The sequence below is a fragment of the Anticarsia gemmatalis genome, chromosome Z, assembly GCF_050436995.1.
Source record: "Anticarsia gemmatalis isolate Benzon Research Colony breed Stoneville strain chromosome Z, ilAntGemm2 primary, whole genome shotgun sequence".
Lineage (NCBI taxonomy): Eukaryota > Metazoa > Arthropoda > Insecta > Lepidoptera > Erebidae > Anticarsia > Anticarsia gemmatalis.
Window position 1 is genome coordinate 17,703,255 of NC_134776.1, and position 26,061 is coordinate 17,729,315.

A 26,061-nucleotide genomic window follows, 5' to 3' on the forward strand; every position below is an offset into this window, starting at 1 on the left:
TCCTTTTACAACTTTAAGAATTTTTATATAACTAAGCCGTATCGTATTCAAACAATTGCTATTTTCAATAACAACTAATATAACTAGCTTCCCTTTTGACCCACCCTCATGGGCAAGGCTAGAATTGTGTTAGATCGCAGTGAGCGCAAAATGAGATCTAACCGCCCCTAACAATACCCTACAAACTGACACAATAGTTGATGACTGACGCAAAACTTAGATGCAAATAGTAAACCTCCTGTCCTCCTGTGAAACATACACTTTCTGTAGTCATGATAATAATTTTATTTTATTAAACTTCTTCTACACGCTTAAGTCATGACAAAAAAATACAATTATTTCCTATTTGTACCAAAAATCTAATAATAATAAGATGCAATACATACATAAGATCACGCCTTTTTTTCAAAGAGGTAGGCAGAGACCAACGAACGAAAATTCAATATTAAATTCAAAACCTCGAAGTTTAGCAAAATATTTCCGGCTGTCTATGGAAAGTTTTCAAATCACCGTCTGTGTAAAGCGCCGTACAGACAGTTCAATGACCGCTTGTTTGTACATTTACATGTATCGTGAAACATGTCTGATAGACTCCGTGAAATAAGCCGAGGTGAGCCGAGATGAGCCGAGTTTAGCCGAGATAAATTTGACCAAGTGCCCTTATGAGCGAGATTTGGCTACGCACACTTTATCTATACATTATTGCTTAACAGAAACTAAGGTTTGAAAGTTCCTAAGGATCGTACCAAATTCCGTTTTCTGAATTCTGCCTACCCCAGTATGGGAAAAATGCGTGATTTTATGTATGCATGGAAAATCGTTTTCTCACGTTAGCGCTCTACTACGTTCAAACACAATTGCCAGCCTTGATTTAATCGAACTTAAGTATACGGTTTGATGGGATGGGATTCGGATGTATATGGATATGGGTGGCATAATTATACGGGATGTAATCGCATAGGTTAAAGTGAAGTCGAACGTGTATTTTACCACTGTATGAATCGTACACAAAAATCACATAAATAATGGCTTTTAGCAGTTTTATTTCGCAATATGATAGTTTAGTTTGTCGTATAAACTAAACGGTTTTTAAGGCGTTTGTACAAAGCCTAATTGTAAATAATGTTGAAGCCGTGTTATCAACGTTCACACGAAATTTACCTTCTTTTAATTCAACGTGCAAATTATCGACTTTGTCTAACTCGGCCAATAGTTGATAAGTCGCGAGAAAAACGCTTTTCAATTTTTCACTTTCTACTTGTGTTTTGCCTTCGTATGCGTCAGTATTTAGCCAATCAAATTTCGTTAAGATTTCTTTAAGATATTTTATGTTATTGTTTTTCTTTTCCATAATTTTGGGTGTCGATTGATCCTCGGGAGTTAGAGCCAATAAATATTTTAGCTCCATCGCTATTTCAATGCTTTGAGGTATATTTATATCCTTAAATATACTCAAATCGACCAACGAATCAAAGCCAATGTTTAAGAACCGTTCTAATGCGTCTTCCAAGGAATCGATATTGGAATTGACATCTATAAAATTGATAATAAGTAAGTAAGTATATAAGTTTTCTGTCTTTTATCGGTTTCATGTTAAAACAATAAAAATAATTGTATAACGATAAAATACGGGAATACTTTTTTGTCTCGTAATTTCTACGTGAATTACTTATTTATTAAAGCTGAAAGAAATATTTTTACATACACATAATTTGAGTAGAAAAATAAATTCGACTTACCCGTGGGAAGCTTCTCTTCGGCGACTTTTTCTGACGATAAAATATTTTGTAATGACTTCTCAATTTCTTGTACAGGCTTCGCGATTTCCTTCACCACTTGCGCTACTTGAGTACTTTCAATTGACTTCAAACTATCTTGTATCGAGTGTATTTCTTTGTCTACTTCCATAATCAGTGAGATTTCTTCATTGGCTACAACAACTTCAGATTCGATCTTCTCTACGATTTGCTTGTGTTTTTCAGTCATAGTTTGCACTAATGACTCTGTAGTAGTAATGTCGAGAGAAATAGAGTCCTCATCCACACCTCTAAGGACCTGTTCTTGGACGTTCGTCAGTTGAGTGTGGAGGGCTTGCAAAGGCTCGAGCATTTCAGTCAATACTTCCTTTAAAGCTCCTTCTTCGACCTTAGGCTTCGTGGTCTTGACTGCTAAAAGATTTTCTTGCAGAATATCGGTGCAGTCAGACAGACATTTCATAATGATTAAACTCTTGCCCGTGCCGGTAGCATCTTTGTAATCTTGATGCTTTTCAATACAAGTTGATACTTTCTCTAAGATTTCTTTCGCAGTGGAGTCTTTAGCCTGGGTTTTCGATTGCTCCACAAACGTGGCAAACTCTTCAAGTTTGTCTGCTAAGATATTGTCTTCTTTAACCGGAGTTGTACTCGTTAATTCCTCTAAAATATCCGATTGTACATTTTGTAAGGCCGGTTTAGCAATTTCTAATATTTCGGTAAACTTCTTTACTGTTTGTTGCACTTGCACTTCTTGTTTCGTCACAGATACTTCTTTCAATGCTTTGGTCGAGTTTTCTAACTTAGCTAAAGGTGTTTCGATCAGTAGATTTGCTTGAGAATCTACAATCTTTGCAAGTGAAACTTGAACACTGCGTAAGCAGTTGTCAGCGTGGATTATGAACGTATCCAAGCAGTCGTTTACATCGTTAGACAGCTTCAATTCAGACCTTTTAACTTTGAAGTCATTTACAGTACTTTGGAGAGAGCTAAACTCCTGTAATAATCTTATTATTTTCTTATGACTGGTCGCTTTGGATGTCAGGCAACGTAGAATCGTAAATTCGTTTTTGCAAGTCTTGAAGAAGTCTTCCACTATCATCAGATCAGCTAAAGGAGTATCTTGAGCCGAGTCTTGAATAATGTTTACAGCGCTGTCCACGATGTCACCGATTTGAACCAGAGAATCAGACTGTAATTCAATTGCCAGCTGTGGTGACGTACAACTCATGTCTGAAGCCCGAGAAAGGTCCACAAAGTCATATTGTTCGAGCACAGCGATGTTGTTCTGAACTTCATCAATAGTCTGAATTAATTTCGCTTCCTGAGCCAGTTTCTCCAAGGGTTGTGGAGTGAACTGAATCATCTCCTCTTGAACATTGATAACCTTTTCATACAATTCTTCAGTAATGGTCTTGACTTGATCAATTTTGATTCCCTTAGAGACATCTGTCGCGTCTAGTAGATTATCCACAGTAACTTCCAAGGCCTTCACCTCTTCCGGTACCGGCATCGATTCCACCGTTTTAGTAGTATCAATAATGTCTTTCAAATGCTCGCACACTTCCCTCAATGCGCCGACCTTGTTGGCTATTTCAACAGTAGTATCAGCTGTCTGCATGGCAGGAAATACAGCGAGCATACACTTATCTAAATGCTCTTTGAATTCAGAAACACTCTGAATCACGGAATGTATTTTTTCCGTCGGTATTTCTAATATATTTTCGTATATTGGAATGTTACTTGTGTCTAACACCGACAAACTTTGCTGTAATTCCTGCATCGGCTCAGCGATGGCCGTAAGTTTGGCAGGATTTATTAAGTTTATGATTTCATTTGATCCTTCCATGAGTATCGGATGGAAGATTTCTTCGATTCCATTGTGCAACTCGCCCAAGCCGACAACAAAAGACTTTAGACTAGAATAATCGCTGACTTCAGATAACGTATCCAACGCATCGATGATTTCTGGGGTTTGTAATATAGTAATGTGTTCATTCAAAGACTGCAATGCCTGCGCTGTGATAGTGGGCTGTTGTTCTTGATCAAATGGTGAAAGGGCCTGTTCGATTGCAGTCTCCTCTGCTGTTGGTAACACCAACCTGTCGGACGGTAGAGTATCAGCCGTTGTTTTGATTCCAGAAATGTCTTCAAGAGTAGACATTTCATCCGCACCTTCCACTCCAGCCTGTTCCTGTATCATTACTATACAGCTTTGGAGATTCTGAACTGCGTTTGCCATATTTAGACTGACGTCATAGGGTGTCACATCTTCACCGTATTGTGATATAACTTCTTGTTGCAAAATTTCTAACGTAGTGTGTAACTCGTGAAGCGGCTCAGCCACCGTCGCCATAATTTCGCTGCTATCTTTCATAGTTTCAATGTTTTCAACTATTTGTTGGTTAAGAACCAAAATGTTCTGATTGAGTTCACATAACGGCGTTGCAAGAGTTTTTGCGACTGAAGAAGCATCAGATATTTCTGAAATGTGTTCCTCATCAACACCACTTGCTTTAATGGCTGCAACACTGCGTTTCAATTCGACTAATACAGGACAGATTTTTTCCAATGTTGGTGTGATGTTTGATTTCAATTCTTGCACAGATTCCACCGCCTTGACATTCTCTATAGCAGCAATAGTGTGGTCAATATGTTCAACAATAACTTTAGCTTTAGTTTCATCATAAGCCTTAGGAGTGATGTCTTGCAGATGCTCTGAATCTATGTGCATGCTAATTTCTTCAGCGTTATTCAATGCTTCTTGAATGCCTACTAACGTATCCGTAATATTAGATAAGACGGAACAGTTAAGCTCCGAATCGAAAACGTTTTTAACGAATTGGTCTTGAATGATATGCATTGTATTATTAAGACTTGCCAAAGGCATAACAGGTTCCACATCCAGATTCTTAATAGATGAATTTATTCTGTTCACACCATCGCAAATTTCCATGAGAGCGAAGTATTTCTTGGACTCATTACTCTCAATAACATTTTCTAAAACCTTTGTTAAGTCTTTATGGAATGCAGTCATGTGGCTCTTTACCTCCGGCATTGGTTCTAGCCTGGGTAGACTATTTTCTAGTGTGATCAAAATTTGAGCCATTTTTTGCAACGCATCTAATTTGTTATCACTAGCAAGAACGTCGAACGTTCCCACAGTGTGTTCTGTTGAATCGATCTGAGACGATATTTTGTTAAGATTTTCTTTGATTGACGTTATAGCTTGCTTTAGTACTGTCTTATCTTCGCTCCTAGCTTCCGTAGATAACTGTTCGAATGATGTCCTTAACTTCACGACAGACTCCATGACAGTTTCAATGAATTCAGTATTGTACTTTTGTAATGATGAAGTCGCTTCTTTCACGGAGAGAGATTCTATTTGTTCTAAAGCTGTCTGCAAGTCTTGTATCGAACCAGACATGTCGTTGAGCAAAACTTCACTGTTAGTTACTTTAGCCACATCCACTATCTTGCCGCTGTCAGCACTTTCAGCTATACTGAGAAGAGAATTAAGAGGAGTTTTCAACTCAAAGACCGCTTTCTGTGTTTCTCTCAAGTGTTTCACTTCTTGCGTAGGCTCTTCCACCTTTATGTCACTCGCTTCACTAATTAGATTCCTAGCTTTAATAGTGTCAGCGGAAAATTTGATCACAGTACTCATTTCGTTGTTCAAAGACTCAATTTCAGTGAGAACTTTGTCTTCTGTTGTCAAATAATCTTTGGACGTAACAGCATTGACTTCTGAAATCAAGTGCTGGAGTTCACTGCCACAAGTTTCGATAAATGCTACACACGTTTTCTTGACTAGAGTCTTACTATCGCTCTCCATGTCGATACACTTTTCAATAATCGTAAGCGATTGCTGAAGAGCTTTTAGAGGCTGAGGAAGACTATTAAACAACGTACTGCTGACTTCCTTTGATTCTGTCACGGCCTCTTTAGCCGCGTCTGCGATACTGTGTATCTCTGATAACGGTGTTATCAAACTACTAATAATTTCCAAACTTCGAGATGCAGTGGCTGCTGAAGACATCAGCTCCGACTTAAGAATAATATCTCTTTCAATAATTTGGACGTCATTAATAACTTTAGACAATGAAGTGCTGACACTGGCCATTTTCTGTTTGAATTCCTCGTCTGTAATTTGAGGTTTTTTCGGCGTTTCGATTTCAATAGACTCTAATTTACGAAGAGCTGCTTCTCTAGACTTGCTGACTGACTTTTCACTGCCGGAACTTGAACGTCTCGAGCCGCGACTGGTTCGACGCTCACGTTTCGGTTTAACAACAGGCTCGACTTCCAACAATTGCTTTTTGGCCTCTTCTTTCAATAGTATAGTCTTCGTTGGCTCAGAAGATTCTTGGCCATCTTCTCCCGAAGGTTTGGAAGATTTGGACTTTGGTTTGCCAGAACTGTGCGCACTCGCGAAGCTTGGCATATCGCTTTCCGATATAGGTTGAGTGTCATCGTCCCTCTTTTCCTCTGATAATGACTGGTCACGGGACAAACTAAAGAAGTCATCGGCGCTTCTCTGAGAATCTGACTTCTTGCGACTCGATTTCATAGGTATATCTGACTTCTCTTCGGATAATAACGCCATAGTCTTTTCTAAGTAGTCTTCGCCACCAATGTCATCTTGTTCTAATGATAGTAAAGATGCTGCGTTCTCATCAGCTATCGAGATATCTTCGACATCAGCCTCCGTGCGGAGATCTTCGTCGGGAGATTGGAAGTAATCTGGAGATACATCGATGATAACAGCCTCCATTAACAAATTTCCTGAAGTTGAAGTCTCTTTGACGAATCTTAAAGGAGGTAGCTCGACGACATTGTGTTCAGTGATATTCTCGGATAGTTGATCGGCATACATTTCCACTATCTGCAAGGCCTCTTCTTCTGTCAAATCTGGAGTTTCATACAACGATACAGATACTTCTTTACCATCAAACGAGAATGATATTTCTCCTTTGTCATCGTTAAGAGTGATGTCACCAACGGGCGTGTCATACATTTGAGAGGTCCTTTCTTCATGTATAGTACTCAGAGATAAGTTTCTTTGCAAAGCTTGTTCCTCAGCTTTCTTCTTCTTAGCCTTCATAGAATCATCGAAGCCTAACAACGATGCAGAACTGGCTGCGATACCCATACAGTTTTGAGCTTCACAAGTATAGGTACCAAGGCAACAAGTACCGTCTTGTCCAGATATGATCCTATGAATGTCACCAGGCTTCAATTCTTCTCCATCCTTATACCACTTCAGGACAGGTTGAGGAACACCAATAACTTTACATTCAAGATTAACCGCTCCTTCATCAGACAGTATAGCTTGAAGGTTCTCCAAAAATCTAGGTTTCTTATAATGTCTAGGTATGATTAGTTTAAGGAAACACGAGGTCACGCTGTGGCCGAAGTCGTTCATAGCGACGCACTTCCACTCAGCCTGGTCGAGGAACTCCAGGGTTTGGATGTCGAGGTAGAAGACCCCCCGGTCTTCTTTGCCGTGATGGCATCGAGAGGACTCGTCCACGGGCTGGTCGTCACGGTACCATAGTACCGACGGTTCAGGCGGAATGGCGACTGTGGAACAAAGTATAATAAATTAAATTAATAATTTAACCATAAAATCACTAGTGTAGATGAACAAGGTATTAACTCAAAAACGCCTATTTTTCAGGAAAGCGATTTAAAGTTTTCATACTAATATATTTCCATTGGGAAAATTTGATGTCAAAACGTTATCGTCAAAAACGTTAATTAGAAAGATGATATGATTTCTAGTAAGACTGTGTTATCGTAAATTTTGAGTTACTTCGCTGTTCAACCAAATGAACGATATGTTTGATATGATTTAGGGCCTCACCTCTCCCTCTCCCCTCGTTTGGGAGAAGACCCTTGCCCAGCAGTGCAGCATTTAAAAAAATGTTTTACGATTTAAATAATATTAATTTAATGTCCATATAAATATAAATCTAGCTGTAAACAACACGAGTACGAATCAATTGTAACCTGCAATGTATTGTGTGAAAAAACAATACTAAAACGTACTATATTTCACTGTGATTATATCATGTCGTATTGAATACCGTACATTCGAGACAACCAAACCAGATCCGATAGAGCTGCTATTTGAACAACAAAAATATTTTTATTGTTAATCCTTGCTAACGCAAAACAATAAAGACAAAACTATAATAAATTTTAAATAACGATGACCTTTTATATTATATTTAAAAAGGAGACTACATGCCTACGTCGCCGACAAGTCAACACGAGTCGTCAATATGTTTATATAAGTCGCTGAAATTATTCTTTTGAAATAAAGAACCTGTTTCTTTAAATCATTCATTTCTATAATATTATAATGTAACGAGCCTTAAACGCGGTTGAAAATGAAAGGTTAGGATACCTTTTTTGGTTACTCGATGTTTGGTTTAGGTTTAGGTTTAGGTAAGGTATCCTATGCTTTGATTTTCAATTGCATTTTGGATCCGTTACATTATAACATAATGTGTACAAGCCGCGAGAGCTTAAAATCGATAACATATTTCTGTCATGACATGGTGAGCGGGCTTTCGAGGACTTTGGTTGGTTAGCCAAATAGGTATTAGAATAGAGATATAGGTATAATAAAGAGAAAATCTCACCTTTTACAGTAAAACGGAATGGCTCATCAATTTTCGCTTCGACGCTCTTCAATCCTTGAATGAACTTAGGGGCCTGATTCTTCGCTTGGAACAGCTGGTGTTTCTCCTCCTCATTCAACTGGTTTTGTATGTCTTCCACCGTCAGCTCGGCGGAACTGCTGGCTTGGCCCATACAGTTCCTCGCTATACAGCAGTAAGACCCTAAGGAGTTGGTGCCAGTGAGCTGGTAGACGTCTCCAGGCTTGAGTTCCTGTCCATCCTTGAACCAGCTGAGGACTGGAGTCGGGAAGCCCACGACCTTACACTCGAAGGACACCAGGCCCTCTTCAGTCAGGACGGCTTGTAAGTTCTCCATGAAGCGCGGTTTTCGATAGTTCTTGGGCACTAGAAACAAATTAAATTCATTAGCCATTATCTTAAAAAACATTATTTTCTTACAAATGAAAGAATATCATACTTTTATTAAAATAAACATCGTATTTAATTATTATAGATTTAAGTAGAGGGGTGTTCATCACCAAAAGATGTAATATGCATACGAATGAATGAAAGATAAAACTCTTGTCTCTTGGATTACACTCTTTGTTTCGCGCACTTTAATATTTATCACGTTTAAAAACAAAAGTAAAGCGTAAAGAAAATTTTGTGGCTATATTTATTCTGAGTGGGAATTTAACCCACAATATCTTGTGGCCTTGTTAGTGGCATGTTTAACATTTTGTTTAACAATAGATTTTGAAATGACTCCCCCTCTATGAAATGCTTTTAACGCGGCACCTTTACAGTCGTACAAATATAGTCACAAATATTTTTTTCGAAAGGGAATCAAACCAATGTAGTCCTGGCACAGTGGAAACGCCGTGGCGACCAGCTTTATAGCAATATAGCATAACTATATAGCAATAGATAACCATATAGCAATAACGGACATCGTCAAATAGCGAAACCCGGTTATAAAAGTATATTGATCGATAGTCGATTTGAAAAAGTTTTATTTTCAATTAACTAGCTCTACTTGCAGTCTAAGAGTGACACCCCTTCATCTAAACCGGCTTGTTTTTACCGAGAGTTCAAGTAAATAGTACGGTTGGTGAGACTCAAGCTCACGATCCGATTTACATTTGTTTTTATTCCGTGCTTCCAACTGAATCCATTGCATCTAATCTAAACAAGCAGCCGTGTCCTACAGCCTCCCATGAACTCTATTCAGCGAACTATTTCAAATAATGTAATAGGACAAAGACCATGGATTTTGATTGAGTAAATCCTGGAAACAGGGACTCACAATTGAGTCGTGTTCGGGATAATTCTACATAATACCGGGATGGATTGAGCCTGCTCTAGTTGTTGTGGTCACGCACGGATTCCAGATACAAACCACTTTGACGCACAACCTTTGTGATAAATAAATCGAATTTTATGCAAACCACAGCCGTCCGTAATGAGAATCTGAACAATAGATTTTAATTCTATGATTCTGGAAATTAACAGGTGATGAAATAAAATAATTTGGAACCAGAGACCGCGTCGAATCCAAAAATATGAATTCGTTTATTTATTTTAACAAGAACCTTTACCAAACAAATATTATGGTTACGCTCAAATATTTTTGCTCGTGTTAAAATGGAATAAATAAAAGCTGGGAATAATGTCACGACCTAACTTTTAAGGTATTTTTTGCACCTACGTGACACGGCGTAATAGGTTGTTAACCTATTACCGACCTATAACGCCACTAACTGCGTTACTCTAGATAGCTGACCGTTACAAAAATCTTTCTAGAAAAGCAAAATACCATTTTTTATACTTTACACCTGATATTATGTGGAAAATAGGAAAATATACCTTTTCGCCTTTTATAATTAAAGTCTGAAATACTAAGGTGCATTGTTTCTAAACAACCGTAAGTAAAAAACTTCAACAATTTGAAAACCTAATAGTGTTCTGTCCTTTTCGACCACCGCGAACCACAAATAGTTGTTTCAGGTCTGGTTTTACTTTGTGTCCGTTGTTTTTATGTTAATAGAAATTCTCGCGATACAAGATAAATTATCTTAGTGCGGGAGTTGTACTTAAAAAAGTAAAAGTAGCCGTATTCTATACCTTCTTTTTTTTAACCGACTTCCAAAAGAAGAAGATTCTAAATTCGATTATACCAGGTCGGGGAAGAAGTCTTTTCGTATTATAGTATGTATGAACTTGTAATAAAATCTCTTTGGCTTCAAGAATCACAAATGAGTACACGGTTCATTAGGTTTCTTTCAGTGAGCTCGTGAGGTACTCAAATATCGAGTTATTTGTGTAGAGAAAAGATTTTATTATAAGTTCATTCATACAATAATGCGAAAAGACTTTTTCCCCGACATAATACAATCAATATGAGAATCTTCTTCTATTGGAAGTCGGTTAAAAAGAAGAAGATATAGTAAACGGGTATTGCTACACACTGCAAGTAGTTTTGGCGGATGCTTCGTGAGCGGCGTTAGGTCGGGAAACAAACGACTTGGTTACTATTTAACTATATTATATTAGATTATTAGTACAGAAGTTTTAGTACAACTATAACTATATGTACAATGTTGAGTCAGCGCTTAAGCCGAGTTATGTGTTACAGAACATGGACCTGCGTCCCTTCTACTTTTTGGCGCGTAACAGAATGTTCGCGCGGGAAAAAGATCCCCGCTCCTCGAACCCAACTGTCAAAGTCGATTTGACAGGTTGCGTTCGGAAACGTTACAAGCGAATATGGGCGAATGAATTAGGTCGCCACATCACCCCCCCACGGAGAAAGACAATTTAGTCTTTGAATACCTTAAACCTAACCCTCCTGCCTGACCTCGTAGTGTAGGCTGGATTAGACTTTTCTGCGGCAAGTGGCTGAGGTTTTGGTATATCTGGAACAGGTTTGGGAGGAACAGGTTTGGGAGGAACAAGTTCAATGAATGCAGGTTTGACCCTGTCTACACTTACTGTAACTTTTTTACCTTTTATATCGAGTGTTAGAGATTTGCCGTCGTTTGACCGTTCTATTACTAAATATGGCCCGTTATAGGGGGGTTGCAACGCACGACGGACCGCGTCCTCTCGCAGATAGACGTGTGAAGAGGAATTTAACTCTTTAAACACAAAGGCAGCTGGAATAGTATGTCGAGATGCAGGGATGGGTCTAATTTTTGACATATGGCGACGCAGTTTAACGACGAAGTCAGTTGGGTCTTCGAAATTAACCGAACATGGATTTGGTACTAATATCTCCCCAGGTACACGTAAAGTTTCACCGTAGAGCATTTCGGCAACTGAGGCTTTAAGATCCTCCTTAAATACTGTTCTCATTCCTAAGAGAACTAATGGCAGAGCGCTAAGCCATTCGCCGTTGTGGCACATAATGGACGCTTTTAATTGCCTGTGCACTCGTTCGATGATTCCATTTGCTTGAGGGTGGTATGACGTAGTTCTTATTCGTTTTGTTGTAAAAGTTTGGAGCAATCTGCGAAACAGGTCCGATTCAAATTGAGTACCCTGATCTGTAGTAATGATGGCTGAACACGTCGGGGTCACCACTTTGGCGGATGCTTCGTGAGCGGCGTTAGGTCGGGAAACAAACGACTTGGTTACTATTTAACTATATTATATTAGATTATTAGTACAGAAGTTTTAGTACAACTATAACTATATGTACAATGTTGAGTCAGCGCTTAAGCCGAGTTATGTGTTACAGAACATGGACCTGCGTCCCTTCTACTTTTTGGCGCGTAACAGAATGTTCGCGCGGGAAAAAGATCCCCGCTCCTCGAACCCAACTGTCAAAGTCGATTTGACAGGTTGCGTTCGGAAACGTTACAAGCGAATATGGGCGAATGAATTAGGTCGCCACATAGTCATTAATTTTTATCCGAATTAATGATTAAATCGTTACCCACTGCTGTTTAGACTACGAGAGTAGTATCCAGAGCTCATAGTTTCCCTTCAATGTAATGCACTCACCATCCATAGTGACGTAGCAAGTGGAGATGCCGACGCGGCCTCCAGAGCTGCAAGCGACGCACTTCCACTCGCCCTCGTCCGGCCACTCGGCTGACGGGATCTCGAGCAAGTATCCACCTGCCCCATCTTCTAACACGTGGTACCTAGAGAACAGTCATTGATTAGTATTATGCAGTGTTTAGTTACCAACTGCTCTTAATTTTGCTATTGGCTGGTGTTTCAATGCGTTGAAAGAGGTACTGGTAAGTAATAAATAAATAATAAATATTATTGGACATTTCACACACGGTCATTTGATTCCAAACTAAGCAGAGCTTGTACTATGATAACCAATTAACTGATAAACATATTTATATACTCCTAAATACATACTTATATAGATAAACTGACAACTTGGCTCAGAACAGATACTCATGCTCATCAAACAAATATTTGTCCCGGGTGGGTTTCGAACCCACCACACGCGGCGCTACGGTTATTGAGACAAGGTGAACACTTTAACCACTGCGCCAAACGTGCAATTAAGTGTAATATTACGTGTTACCAGCCAGTGGTATTGCAGTCACTCCGGGAGACAAGACGCTCACAGCCGAGTGAAATTTATGAGGATTTAAGAAAACGACGTAACATTTCACGCTAGCATATAAAATGCTACATTACTCCTAAAATACTCGTCGTAAAAATTGAGACACACTTTATTTGATTTTTAATCAGTAAATATGATGGTCATTTTGTACGTAGTATAAAAAATTTGTATATTGTAGTAAATATGTTTAGAAACGATCTTTAAGTTAATCGTATAGTGCAACATATAAGTATACAGAAAATTATATCGGTAAAAAATTGTAGATAGTTGTGGTTCCACACAGACGGAACATGGACGTTTAAAGCGAGTTTTTAAAGACACAGTTTACACAAATACATTGGCGTTTTTTCATACAGCTAATAAAGTCATACATTTGTATATCTTCAACTGGCAAATAAATAAAATATTCCATATTTCTCGTTTGAAATAAAATCTGTGACAAACTGAGCAATGTTTTACAAATTAACGATAAAATATTTGTCAATTAGTCGTAGCGCAAACGTACTAATAAAATAAATGTGGATCAAAATAAAATAATAAAATTGTCAGCCTTTAGGGCGTGTTCCTACTATGTCGTGACGACAGATAGTCGTGTAGTTCAAATGTCGACTCTAGCTGTTCCCATTATAACGACTGTTTGTCGTCAAAATTTGTTGTTGGTGTTTGCATATCATAACAAGCTACAAATCAAACGATTTTTTATCGTTTTACGAGTGTCGTGCTAGCCGTCCCCACTGTCACGATAATTTGTCGTCACTGCAAACAATGTCGTAGACGACAGTAAGTCGTGTCGTTCTATATGTGAACACCTCCATTTAAACATATAAGCCACGACACTTAAAACTACACGATTATCTGTCGTCACGACATAATGGTAACGCGCCCTTACACCGTATTTACAAAACTACAAATGTCCAGTAATAAGTATAATTAAAGCAAATATTGGTTACGGATTTGAGTCCCGGTTATAGCAAAGTAAATATTTTAAATTTTATCTACAAATAAATAGCTGGAGTTAATGTTAAACAAAATCATTGAATAATAGTGTCGTTTTAAATATCTATGTAGAATACTGTGCCTTTATTCTGCATCGAGCTATGGATGCTTTATAAAGAGAAAGCTTTTTTTTACGATTTGATTTCTTAACGGAAATGTATACAGAATCATAATGCGGCGATCAACGATTGTAACAACTTATGTACACAGTTTTTATGATGCAATAAATATAATAATATGTCTATGTCTGATCGTATTAAGGCTTCAAAAGCCATAACTGGTGCTCAGTTTTTCTGCACTCGGCCAGATTTATTAAAAACTGTATAGTACAGCACGCGCAATCTATCTTGACTGGCTTGAAGCTAGGCATAATATAATATTTGCGCAGGTAACGCCTGTAACATCACCATTTAGTTCTAGAAAATGTCATCTGCGCAACACTGCTGCTAACTTCAAGCCGGCTTAGATAGATTACGCGTATTGTACAGTACACATAGAAGTAACAAGTTACTTGGTACTGACCTCTCGCCAGGCTCGACCTTGCCTTCCTTATTGTACCAGACGACGCTGCGCGGCCACGGCGGCACCACGATGTGGCAGCCCAGCGTCAGCGGCTCCGTGATCCTCACGAACTGGTCCTCCAACTCTTTGGTGAAGATCGGCGGAGGCTCCGGGGCGAGGCTGTTGAAACAAGACAAGTATTATTGTTATTTATTTATAGTTTTCCTTCTGTTGCACCTAAAAGTAGTTTATCTAATTATTAACGCTTAAACTCATATAAAAAAACGCTATTGAATAGATAAACTCCCGCTAAATGTACTCAGAAACCGGGGGTTACTGTATTTGACTATCATAAGAGTACTTGACCTAAACAAATAAATGATTTGATTTTTGAACTGAGATACGTTATACGCATACTCATAGAAAAACTGGCATCATACTTTCTCGTTTAATAGTTTTTGCGTGAAAGACTAACGTAAACATATATCCATCCTCTAAACTAAACAAACACACAGGTAAAAGTTATATCTACAGGCTGCTACAAATATTAGAACCGCTACTAGTTCTGGTTAAACAAAACTCGCAGTTATTACTTTTCCTGACCCTTGCGTAAAAACAAGCAGTTTTTTACATTTTTTACAACATAGTTGATGGTAGACTACACACCGTTTCGATTGCGGGGTTTGGAGTCGATTTCCAGACAGAACAAATATTATTTCGATTCAGGTAGTTTACAGGTAGATAGTATTTGGTGTCCGTCATGTATAGGAAGCCTCAATAAGACTTCACTTTTTGGCTGTAGTTTTTTTCTCGTGAAAACCTAAGTTAACGATCGTTTGTTATCATCTACGACAAAATAACGTCGACAAAAATTCTACGATTACTTCGAGTATCTCGACTTTAATTGGCATAATTATTTTAATTTGAATCGAGTTTTCATTATAGTAACATTATATTTCAAGCAACAATGAGAACTGTCATACTTTACGGTTACAGATGCACAGTTTCAATATATTACAAAAAATACAGCAGATTACAAGACACACTTTTATTTAATTATAATACACCCTAAATTTACTAGCTCTTGTCCGTGCTTCGTCCCCGTGGCCTAAAATATTATAAGTCGCGGACGAAACCGCAGGCAAAAGCTACAGTCTACGCGTTATTCCAGTGTAAAAATATTGCAACACTGCCAAGTTTCATCAAAATCCGTTCAGTATTTTTGGCGTTTGACTAGCAAACATCCATCCAGACATTCAAACTATCGCGCAAAGCGAGAAAGCAAAGTCAATCTGACCTATGAAAAAGTAAAAATATGAAACAGAAATATCTACATGTGGAAGAATGAACCACAGGAATAGGAATAGTTTGAGTGGAATCCCGTGCGATGTACAAATAGTTTGTACTTGTAGCTAGGATTGCCAGATCCAGGCTGATCATTTCCGGGACATTTATGGGACCACGAAAGGAATCACAGTTTTAGTCTAGTCCGAGTCTTCATTTAGCAAGAATGACCCAGAAAAACGTCGTAGCAACATAAGTTTGAAACAAGTATTTTTTCATTAAGGCAGCAAAGTAAAATTACGGGACACGGGACAGCAGGCAAAATTCCGGGATAATCCCGGGAATCCCGGCCATCTGGCAACCCTACCTGTAGCCCGGGCTGTAAAATCAATAACACAGTATCCCTCTGCTGATATTCAATAAATTGACGGGTGCATACTCGAATGTACAACGAGTAGGTAAGAGTACGGCCACTCAATGAAAACTGGATTTTTACTCACAATTTTCGCTATTTTGAATTCTTTTTAAAGCATAGGAGAGTTGACTTAAAACTTTGACGCGAAGTTACCTTAGTTGAGCTTACAAGATTTTCTTGGAACTGACTTTAAAATAAGGACCTATTTAATTTAATGTTATACAGTTGCATTAGAGTTCCTATAACGGGTTGATCATAATACAAGAGTGAATTAGATTTTTTTATGATTACTCCCGAAGAGCAAACTAAAAATTGCTCTTGTATCGTGAACTTTTGCAAACATACAGATAACGAACACATATCGCTCAAATTACCCACAATTCAACGTGCCTTCCGAAACACGGAGAAACTCGATAATAATTTGTCAAAGATGGTCACCTATCCACAGATCAACCTTGGCAAGCGTAGCTTATCCTCAGAGATCTGTGCGGCTGTTGTTACTTAACCACGAGCTCAACACAAACACTAAATATGAATGACTAGCTGACCAGCGCAACTTCGCTTGCGTCACATATAAGCGAACATGGGCCACAATTTCCCCCGTTTTTTAATCATTTTTAGTTGCTACTCCGCTCCTAATGTTTGTAGCGTAATGTTATATAGCCTTCCTCAATAATCAGGCTATTCAACAGACTTGTGATAACTCATTCGTATATAAGTTGCGTTTATATGGAAAGAGCCTACACAGTGAGATAGTTTACTGTAACCACAGCGCCACGGGCTCCATCAATAGTTTTCCCCGTAGCCATTTGGCAACATAGCCGAATAAACACCAATATCGGTACGCCGAATGCCGACGGCTTTGAAGTCCGTTTACAGCGGTCAGTCTGGGAATTCAGTTCGTCTTTTTCGTTCAGTCGAATCAACAGTTGAATTTATAAAGTAGAATCTCTTGTAGATTTCGTGCACTCTCTATTTCTCTATTTAAAAAGACAACTCCCGCACTAAGAATTGCTCTTGTGTCGCGGGGACTTTTACAAACATACAAGCAACGGACACAAAGCACAACCAGACCCGAAACAATTATTTGTAGATCGCACAAATAATTGTCCCGTGTGGGAATCGAACCCACGACCTCCCGACGCAATGGTTGCGGCGTGGTGACCTAAACCACTGCACCACGGAGGCAGTCAACTGACTGGCAGGCACTGAGGATAATAATGTCTGTGTCTGTCTAACTTTTACGGTACATGAGTTACAGCCTAGTGACCGACAGACAGCGAGGTCTTAGTAATATGATTCCCGTTTAAAGCTGTAGATATGGAACCCAGAATATGGAATGAAAAACAATTAACCGAGTCGCTGTGAAAAAAAAAGAACTTTAGTACAACGCTTTTTGCACACGCAGCTATATCGTGCTTAGAATTTTTTTCTCACGAGTTTAGATTAAAATTTTCTTCCACGGAACTTATTTGCAAAGATATTGACAAGTTTTCTTAGAAACTTTTATCCTGCCATCACGCGACTTGTCGAAGGATATTAATCTCATCTTAAAATATTGCTTAACTTTTACCTTCGAAAAATATAAACGCGGTTCACACAGAAAGCGAATGCGTGAGGAGCGCGATTCGGGGCGAGAGTACGGAGGATTTAATTACTTGTTTTAACACGTTGATTGCGGAATAGGGCCTAGAACACCTCGTCTATATCGCACTTGCAGCGCGGCAAAGGAAGAAAAGCTGGTATAGAACATGTTTCAAAACACCTCGAACTGCAGTTAATGGAAAGTATAGCAAAAACAGTGTCGCGAGGAACGTGTTCTTATAGACTATAAGCACACTGAAAACGTGTGTTGGTCGGGCGCGGGCAGTGTGTTATCTTCGCCTCAACACGCACTTACTATCTGTCTGAAATGCGCTTTATTTCACAAACACTCATTTTCTAAAGTAAATAATACTTTGGCATTAAGTCCGCCTATATACACATGTATATGAAGTTTAAAATAAATAAATAAATAAATAATAAGTTTAAGCGATTCTAAGATTCAATTTATAAAACGATACAATGAACGTTTCATTCGGAGAAGTGCTATCAAAAAGATTAGAAAAATGAAGTAAAAATATCCATTCTGTTCAAAATGTTTTCTAACAATAGTTAAGAGCCACGTTTAAAGAATAAATGTCTTTTTGAAAATATATTTTTCAGTACACTTGTCAAGCACTATAGGAAATGTATTAATTTATTTTCATCGTGTCTTTAGCAGTTGGTCTACGTTAAAAGTGTACGTTCGAACGAACATCACATCACTTTCCGATAAATGTATTTATTTTAGGAAATCTTGCGGTCTTTGGCATCGCTTTACGACTGTTATCTTAGTTGACAATTACCAAGATCGACTCTTAATGTGCTAATCAAAGCACAAAGAATACCACTAAGCACCTATGTGCTTCGGAGGGCACGTTAAAAGTCGGTCCCGGCTGTTGTCTAGTAAGATAACAGTCGTTAAGCCACGTCAAAGGCCTCTCGGGCGGCTTGAACAACTTTGACACTAGGTTGACCACTAACCATACGACAAACAACAACAACAAGCACCTATGTGAATAGAATTTCCGCCCTATAGGTTTATTTAACTCACTGATCATTCACCAACCGATTCATCCAACTGGGTATAAGCGATTCCACAGAAAACAGAATTTAGTAGATTCTCTATAGTAGAGACTTTTTGATCAAATTTTTGATAAATTTTCCAATAGTACCCAAATAACAGAGTTGCAAGTGGGTAGTGTACAATTTCATAACAATAATATTGCAGGATTAAAACGTGCCTACTACAGTCGGATTTCAGATATAAGGTTTCATAAACTTTTATGCAGGAGCGTATTCGTAGAAACTATTAGTGATATCTGCTTCCGGCAACTATTCCACTTTGTGCTTTTCTCGGAAAATGGAACTGCTAGCCTTACAGCAGAAAAGTTGGCTTAGGATTTATTTGAGATTACAAAATTTTGTTCCGTGCTTTTGTGACTCTGGTACTTTGAAAGAAATGGTCCTGATAATAACTAATGGTAATGCAGACTTAATTCTATTTAGTGTTGCAACCTGATTGTAGTGTTACATCCTTTAATATAGATTTTACATATTCGTCGTAAAACACTCAGTCAAATAAAACTTTATAGAAAGCGATTTTCATGAATCACAAAATCCGTTCGGTAGAATACGAGTTAATTGCGAACAGACTAACGGGAAGATTCCTTAAAATGTTACGGAGTTCGATTCCCGGTTCATTTATTAAAAATCATTGAATTTTTTCCCCTTTCAACTGTAATTCTGAGGCACATTTAGCGGTAGATTATCTATTCAATGTGCGTACAATGCATTTAAACTCATACAAAAACACTATTGAATAGATAAACTACCGTTAAATATACTCAGAAACTGGGCATTAGAATATTATGAACATTCAAATAGAAATATATTTCAAAGCATTCTTCCCACTATGTAAATAATAGTCATCATAATAAAATATACCTGGAACTAGGTCTAGTGGATCCCTCCCTGCTGCCACGCCCGACGACATGGACCTTCGATGAGGAGTAGGCTCGGCCCATGCAGTTGACCGCCTCGCAGGTGTACGTGCCCAAGGACGTAGGGTCTTCGGCATTGGCTGTGAGTGCGAACACATCGCCAGCTTTGATCTCGCGACTGTCCTGCAATTTGTAAAATATCGTCTGGTTAAATATCTACGTATATTTTTTGTCTAATATTTTTGGGTGAAATTTTTGTAATAATTTTGCAATCATTTCTGGTGTCATAAAAGTACACACAAAGACAGACACCAATACACGCCGTGGGACCACGCGGAAGCATTATATATTTTCTCGCTTTCCTAGGTACGAAGGAAATCACAAATTTCCATATTTCAAAGCAATTACTGAACAATTTCCATATTAAAAACTTAGGAACGACCTTTCGGCCCAACTTGGGATACGATCCGAACTCTTTGTCTAGAAGTCGCATTACTTCTACGACGCAACCATCGACGTCGACCATCGACGCAACCAATATTGTACACGAATTACGTGTCTATTGTCACGAATGGCCATTTTTATTAAGGTATAAATTTAATGATATTTTTAAGAGAGAAGGCTTAAGGTACACATACCTTGAACCATCGAAGTACAGGGGTAGGAACGCCCACCACCTTGCACTCAAGTGACACGGTGCCCTGTTCCGTCAGCAGGGCTCGGAGCTCCTCCACAAATTCCGGCCGCTTGTAGGCTTTTGGCACTGAAACAAAAAAAGAATAATATAAGAATACTAGCGGACCCGACAGACGTTGTCCTGTCTACACGTTACTAATAAATTAAAAAAACATTGTCCAGCGGGCAAAATTGTGAATCTAAACCATTCTCAGATCCCCTGAACACACACAAAAAATTTCATCAAAATCGGTCCAGTCGTTTAAGAGAAGTTCAGTGACACACTTACAGAAGAATTATATATATAAAGACTAGCTGACCCGCGCAACTTCGCTTGCGTCACGTAAGAGAGAATGGGTCATAATTTCCCCGTTTTTGTAATATGCTTTACTGGTACTCTGCTCTTATTGGTCGTAGCGTGATGAAATAGCCTTAAGCCTAATTATATAGCCTTCCTCGATAAATGGGCTATCTAACACTGAAATATTTTTTGGAATCGGGCCAGTGGTTCCTGAAATAAGCGCGTTCAAACAAACAAACAAACTCTTCAGCTTTATCATATTAGTATAGATTTGTATGAAAACTTGATCACCGCCCCTAACGGGTACCGCAGGAACTATTTGTTCAGTACATTTTAAATGTCAAATTCTCGATACTCTTTAGTTACCGGAATCGCGCTACTGTTTTCCTTTAGCATTAATTAAGTATTATTTGACAGTAAAATAAATACATTTTAAAACTTCGACAGACTAGTTAAGAGGTTTCCAGTATTTACATTATTATTATATTTCATAACCTTCCCGCCAATATTGAATAACCTGGTAAATGACATGTGTAAACACTGTCTACTCGGGAATCATTTGGCCAGGTACGAATATGAACACACTGTAAAACGAGATCACAGTCTCTATGAATATATAGTAGTTTAGTCTGTTATAACCTTCCAATACAATCCAATCCATACAAGATGTATGTAGACATACATCTTGTTTGTGCACAATTTTTTGGAGTTCTACTATGAGTATTTTCTAAATAAATAAATATTATTGGACAACTCACACACGGTCATTTGATTCCAAACTAAGCAGAGCTTGTACTATGGTAACCAAATAACTGATAAACATACTTATATACTTCTAAATATATACTTATATAGATAAATTGACAACCAGGCTCAGAACAAATACTCGTGCTCATCACACAAAGATTTGTCCCGGGTAGGATTCGAACCCACCACACGCGGCGCTACGGTTGTTGCGGCGAGGTGACCGCTTAAACCACTGCGCCAAACGTGCAGTTAAAAGTTAAATATAATCATATCATCAATAAAAATAAACTATTGTTCATTGCAACGGTTTTATACATCAAAGAAAGGTATTCAGTACCTCGATTCTCTACCACTATCGACTACCGACAACCGGCTAGCTATCGACATTTGACATTTAGAATGTACTGCCAAAATGTTTCATACGACACCCGTCAGAGGCGCTGATCAGATTTTCATACAAAATTTCTCGATGAGTAGAGAATCGAGCTACAGTAAGTCATAAGTTGTTTCTTTTTATGTGTGAAAAAATATATTATGATCTACTAGCTGACCCGCGCAACTTCGCTTGCGTTACATAAGAGAATCATAATTATCCCCGTTTTTGTAACATTTTTCACTGGTACTCTGCTCCTTTTGGTCGTAGCGTGATGACATATAGCCTATAGCCTTCCTCGATAAATGGGCTATCTAACACTGAAAGAATTTTTCAAATCAGACCAGTAGTTCCCGAGATTAGCGCGTTCAAACAAACAAACAAACATACAAACAAACTCTTCAGCTTTATAATATTAGTATAGATATATTTAACCAATAAATATGTAGGTATATTCAAAAGTTATTATGGAAATTGAAAATTTTGTTTGACCTATTAGATTAGGTTGAAAACGCTTAGATTCTGGGTGTCATATTATTATACACCTGTTATCCTGTTTAATATGAGTAGTGAGGTAGAGTAAGTCAGTGTTGGATACGATACTCACTAGATAATGTCGTCTGCTGCTGTCGAGTCTTCTCATAGACTGATATATAGACATAGTATGATCCCAGACGATCAACTATCTAATGCAAATGTTATGAAAAACGGTTCAGTAGTTTAGTCCTCAGAGTGTAGCATGCATTAGCAGCCACGTTAAAATAATTTTAAATTTCGTTAACATTGTAATGGAGCACTGTATATTTTGACATTTTAAACCTTCTATATTACCTATATTTACCTCTCGGTAAGTAATTACTTATGATTGGAACGACATTATACGTCGAGGAATGGTGACAGTCCGTAAAATTTAATATTTTTTCGACCTTTTAAATTAAATACACGCGAAAGTGCTAGAAAACTGTTTCGTTCTGATCCCACTTTATTTCATTGAAGATTCAAACAATATTTGAATCGAATAAAATTCAATGCGGAATGTTTACACTTGTACACAATTGGTTCATTTGTCCATAGTGTTTCTGATCATTTATCGCAAATACCACAATTAGAGTGTTTTTGTTTACGAATTCTAGATGCTCAAAGACCGTCGTTATAATAAGAAACAGTGTTCATTACCTGGAATTCATTTTCACTACTTCTTGTGGCTCACAATTACGGATTCACTTAAAAATGTAAGTACTTTAATAAACTTTTAATAATATAATCTTTGCCTATGACTAAATGGCGAAAGCTTACAATTTGGCGGTATGGAATTGACTTTGGTTTGGAATGTAAGAATAAAAATATTACTTTTAAAATTTTACGTATGAAATTGTGAATAGTAGTAGCGCGATTATCTACAGTCGGTACTATCGAGAAATAAGAGTTTGAAATTTGAAATGTAGGGACAGTGGGGGCTCTGATGGACAAACGATACAGTGAAAGATCATTAATAATATAATTATGATCAAGCTGCCGTGCTTTTACTTCGGCCAATTACAATATTTCAAATGCCACGTCAAATCGCGGTCCAATATGGCCGAATTGAGACAAGATAAAAAGTTTAAAACTTAGCACAGAAAAACTTTTAGTATTGCAAATAAAGCCGCTAGAGGTGGTGATCACATTTTGGTGCAAAATTTCTCGATAGATAGCCGGTTGCTGGTAGTCGTTAGAGGTAGGGAATCGAGTTACTGTTTGTAATTTTATTTAACATCCCCACATACATCTCCCAATGTTTTATTGAGGAAGGTGGTAACTAAAGAAAAGCAGTGCTGAATGAATGATGATTACGATAATTAATATTTTAATGACTTAATATCTAATATTAAGACTTTTTTAGGTTCCTGTTAATTTTGTTCGTAGCATTGGAATATAACATGGACCAAACTCTAAGTGAAAGAATAAAGTACACATGGATGGAACATAATGATAATTACGATTTTGTTGTGGGTATATCTTACGAAGGCAAACCTTTATGTACTGGAGTGTGGACTTGGGCTTACAATCTATTAGCTTCAGCCAATCCATTTCGGCCTATCACTGGCGCAAAAGAGGAAATGGTTGAAATGGAAGGTAAAAATTTAAAAATTCATGTTGTACGCGGTGACTGGACACAGAGCTACGCAATAGAAGTTGCTAATTTACGTTACCAATACGATTTACTTGAGACGTCATACATAGCAGTTCACGAGGAGGCGCCATTAATTTCCCCACTACACGACGTTGTGGCGCTGGCTGTTAAAAACTCAGTTCCAGTATCTGAGGAAGCTCAAAAAATGCGGCATCCGTTCATGATTGAAATGCCGATTAGTCGAAGAGTTAAAATAAAGCCTGACGGAATATTTAGTATAGTCGGTTTCGGTTTCATTGACCGGTTACATGTAAAACAAAACTTTCAACTAGATGCTGTTGATTACGTAGTAGACACTGTTTGGACGGACTGTGATGAATGGATTCCTAGATCTTGGGGATATTTTATATGTTTATTAAACATTGACAACCTTGTAGGAGTAGCATCTGGTGCTGTGTTATTGCATAATGGTGTATTTATGGGCTTGGGAAGCTTTTCTTTACTAAAAGAAAATGAAACGATATTGGTGTTTACCGATATAAGAGCGTATAGAGGCATAACTACCACTCACTATCCGGATGCGCCATCCGCTATATTTTAGTAAACAATTCGTTTAATGCTTTCACTAAAATCCGACTATAGCCCACGTTTAATACGACTGCGGCGCAACAGTTCTTGGGTCGTGTCAAAAAGTCTTTTCTGAGATTAGCCACCTTTGCGCACACATTCTACAGCACGTTCTTGGGAGAGCTGTCGCTCGCGATTTCCTTCGCGGGCTTGACTGATGAGCACGGCGCGTAGTTGTTCCTTCCTTTCCCCTGGTACACCCTCTCTTCTTGCGATATTGTTGTTTCATGCGCGATAGAGTGTGTGTGTAAAGGTGGCTATTGCTATCTTCTTCAGTGCAAATACATATTTTATCCTTGCATTTTGAAATCAACTGAAAGTAATATAATAGTTATGCATCTAATAGCAATAAATTTACCAGATCTCGATATATAACTATGAATAGAATAATAATAGCGCGATGTAAATGATCAACGACTTAAAATAGTTGTTTGCCATTGTTTACCCAAAATTAACCAGTAGCGCGATTCACTGCCTGTTTCGACTATCGACATCTATAGAGATATTCTGTAACAAAATCTGATCACCGCCTCTAGTGGGCGCCGTGGCAACTATTTTGTTGCAGTAAATTGTAAATGTCAGATTCTCGATACTCGATACGCTTTACGTTTAAGTTTATTATTAAAAATCTCCATAAAAAATATTAGTACATCAAACATTGTAAAATTATGAAAGTTTCTAATAATGCAATAAATACATGCAATAAATACATGTATATTTTAATAAAGTTATAAGGTCAAACTATTGTAGAACGTCGTTGACTTCAGTTTGGGCTGCTCCTGGTCGAGCTGTTATAGATATAAGGTAAATATTGTACAACAGGACTATTCGGGCTATCCATGTCAGAGTCAAATGGATCATAGTTATAGGACAATGTACCTCTAATACATCTTTATTGGGATACCGCTCGTATGTATACGGCTGATGTAGTGGTAGGTAAATCAGCAATTTGAATGCAATTACGTTATAGCTTTTAAACATTAGTACTTAACTAATGTGGATTCTAATAAAATGAAGTATTGTTAAAGACTATCGTTTTAAGAAAAAAAGTAATTTTAAGTAGTTTCATATTTTGTGTTGCAATTAAGTATAATGTTTATTAATAAAATATATTCTAAAGGTTATTTCATATTATTTCATTCATCTCTACGTGGCTATCTGTGTAATCGTGAATCGACGAATACTTATTTTTACAGTGAACGCTTGGGCAAACCCATAATAAATGCAAGTATGAGCGAAAGGTCAGATAAAAAATACATTTTTAGCTGACGTTCGAATGTTTGTAATAGCCCAAGTTTTGTTATCTATACTAATATTATAAAGCTGAAGAGTTTGTTTGTTTGTTTGTTTGAACGCGCTAATCTCATGAACTACTCGTCCGATCTGAAAAATTCTTTCAGTGTTAGATAGCCCATTTATCGAAGAAGGCTATGAGGTATATGTAATTACGCTACGAGCAATAGGAGCAGAGTATCAGTAAAAAATGTTACAAAAAGAGGAAAATGTTGACTTATTCTCCCTTGTGACGCAA

General features: G+C 37.9%; 1 protein-coding gene across 6 annotated transcripts in view; it reads right to left on the reverse strand.

The window, feature by feature from the left end:
* The window catches only part of LOC142986608 (uncharacterized), a 187,413-nt gene that overhangs the window by 51,970 nt on the left and 109,382 nt on the right, over positions 1 to 26,061 (reverse strand). For 4 of the 6 annotated variants that reach the window (XM_076135141.1, XM_076135140.1, XM_076135136.1 and 1 more), the window contains exons 5-11: positions 20,333 to 20,457; positions 19,699 to 19,877; positions 14,493 to 14,651; positions 12,389 to 12,531; positions 8,405 to 8,788; positions 1,740 to 7,337; positions 1,162 to 1,533 (exon numbers count right to left, since the gene is read on the reverse strand). In XM_076135141.1, coding sequence (XP_075991256.1) covers positions 1,162 to 1,533; positions 1,740 to 7,337; positions 8,405 to 8,788; positions 12,389 to 12,531; positions 14,493 to 14,651; positions 19,699 to 19,877; positions 20,333 to 20,457 — 6,960 coding nt within the window. The remainder of the gene's footprint in view (positions 1 to 1,161; positions 1,534 to 1,739; positions 7,338 to 8,404; positions 8,789 to 12,388; positions 12,532 to 14,492; positions 14,652 to 19,698; positions 19,878 to 20,332; positions 20,458 to 26,061) is intronic. The other 2 variants (XM_076135139.1, XM_076135138.1) reach the window with 1 other exon arrangement.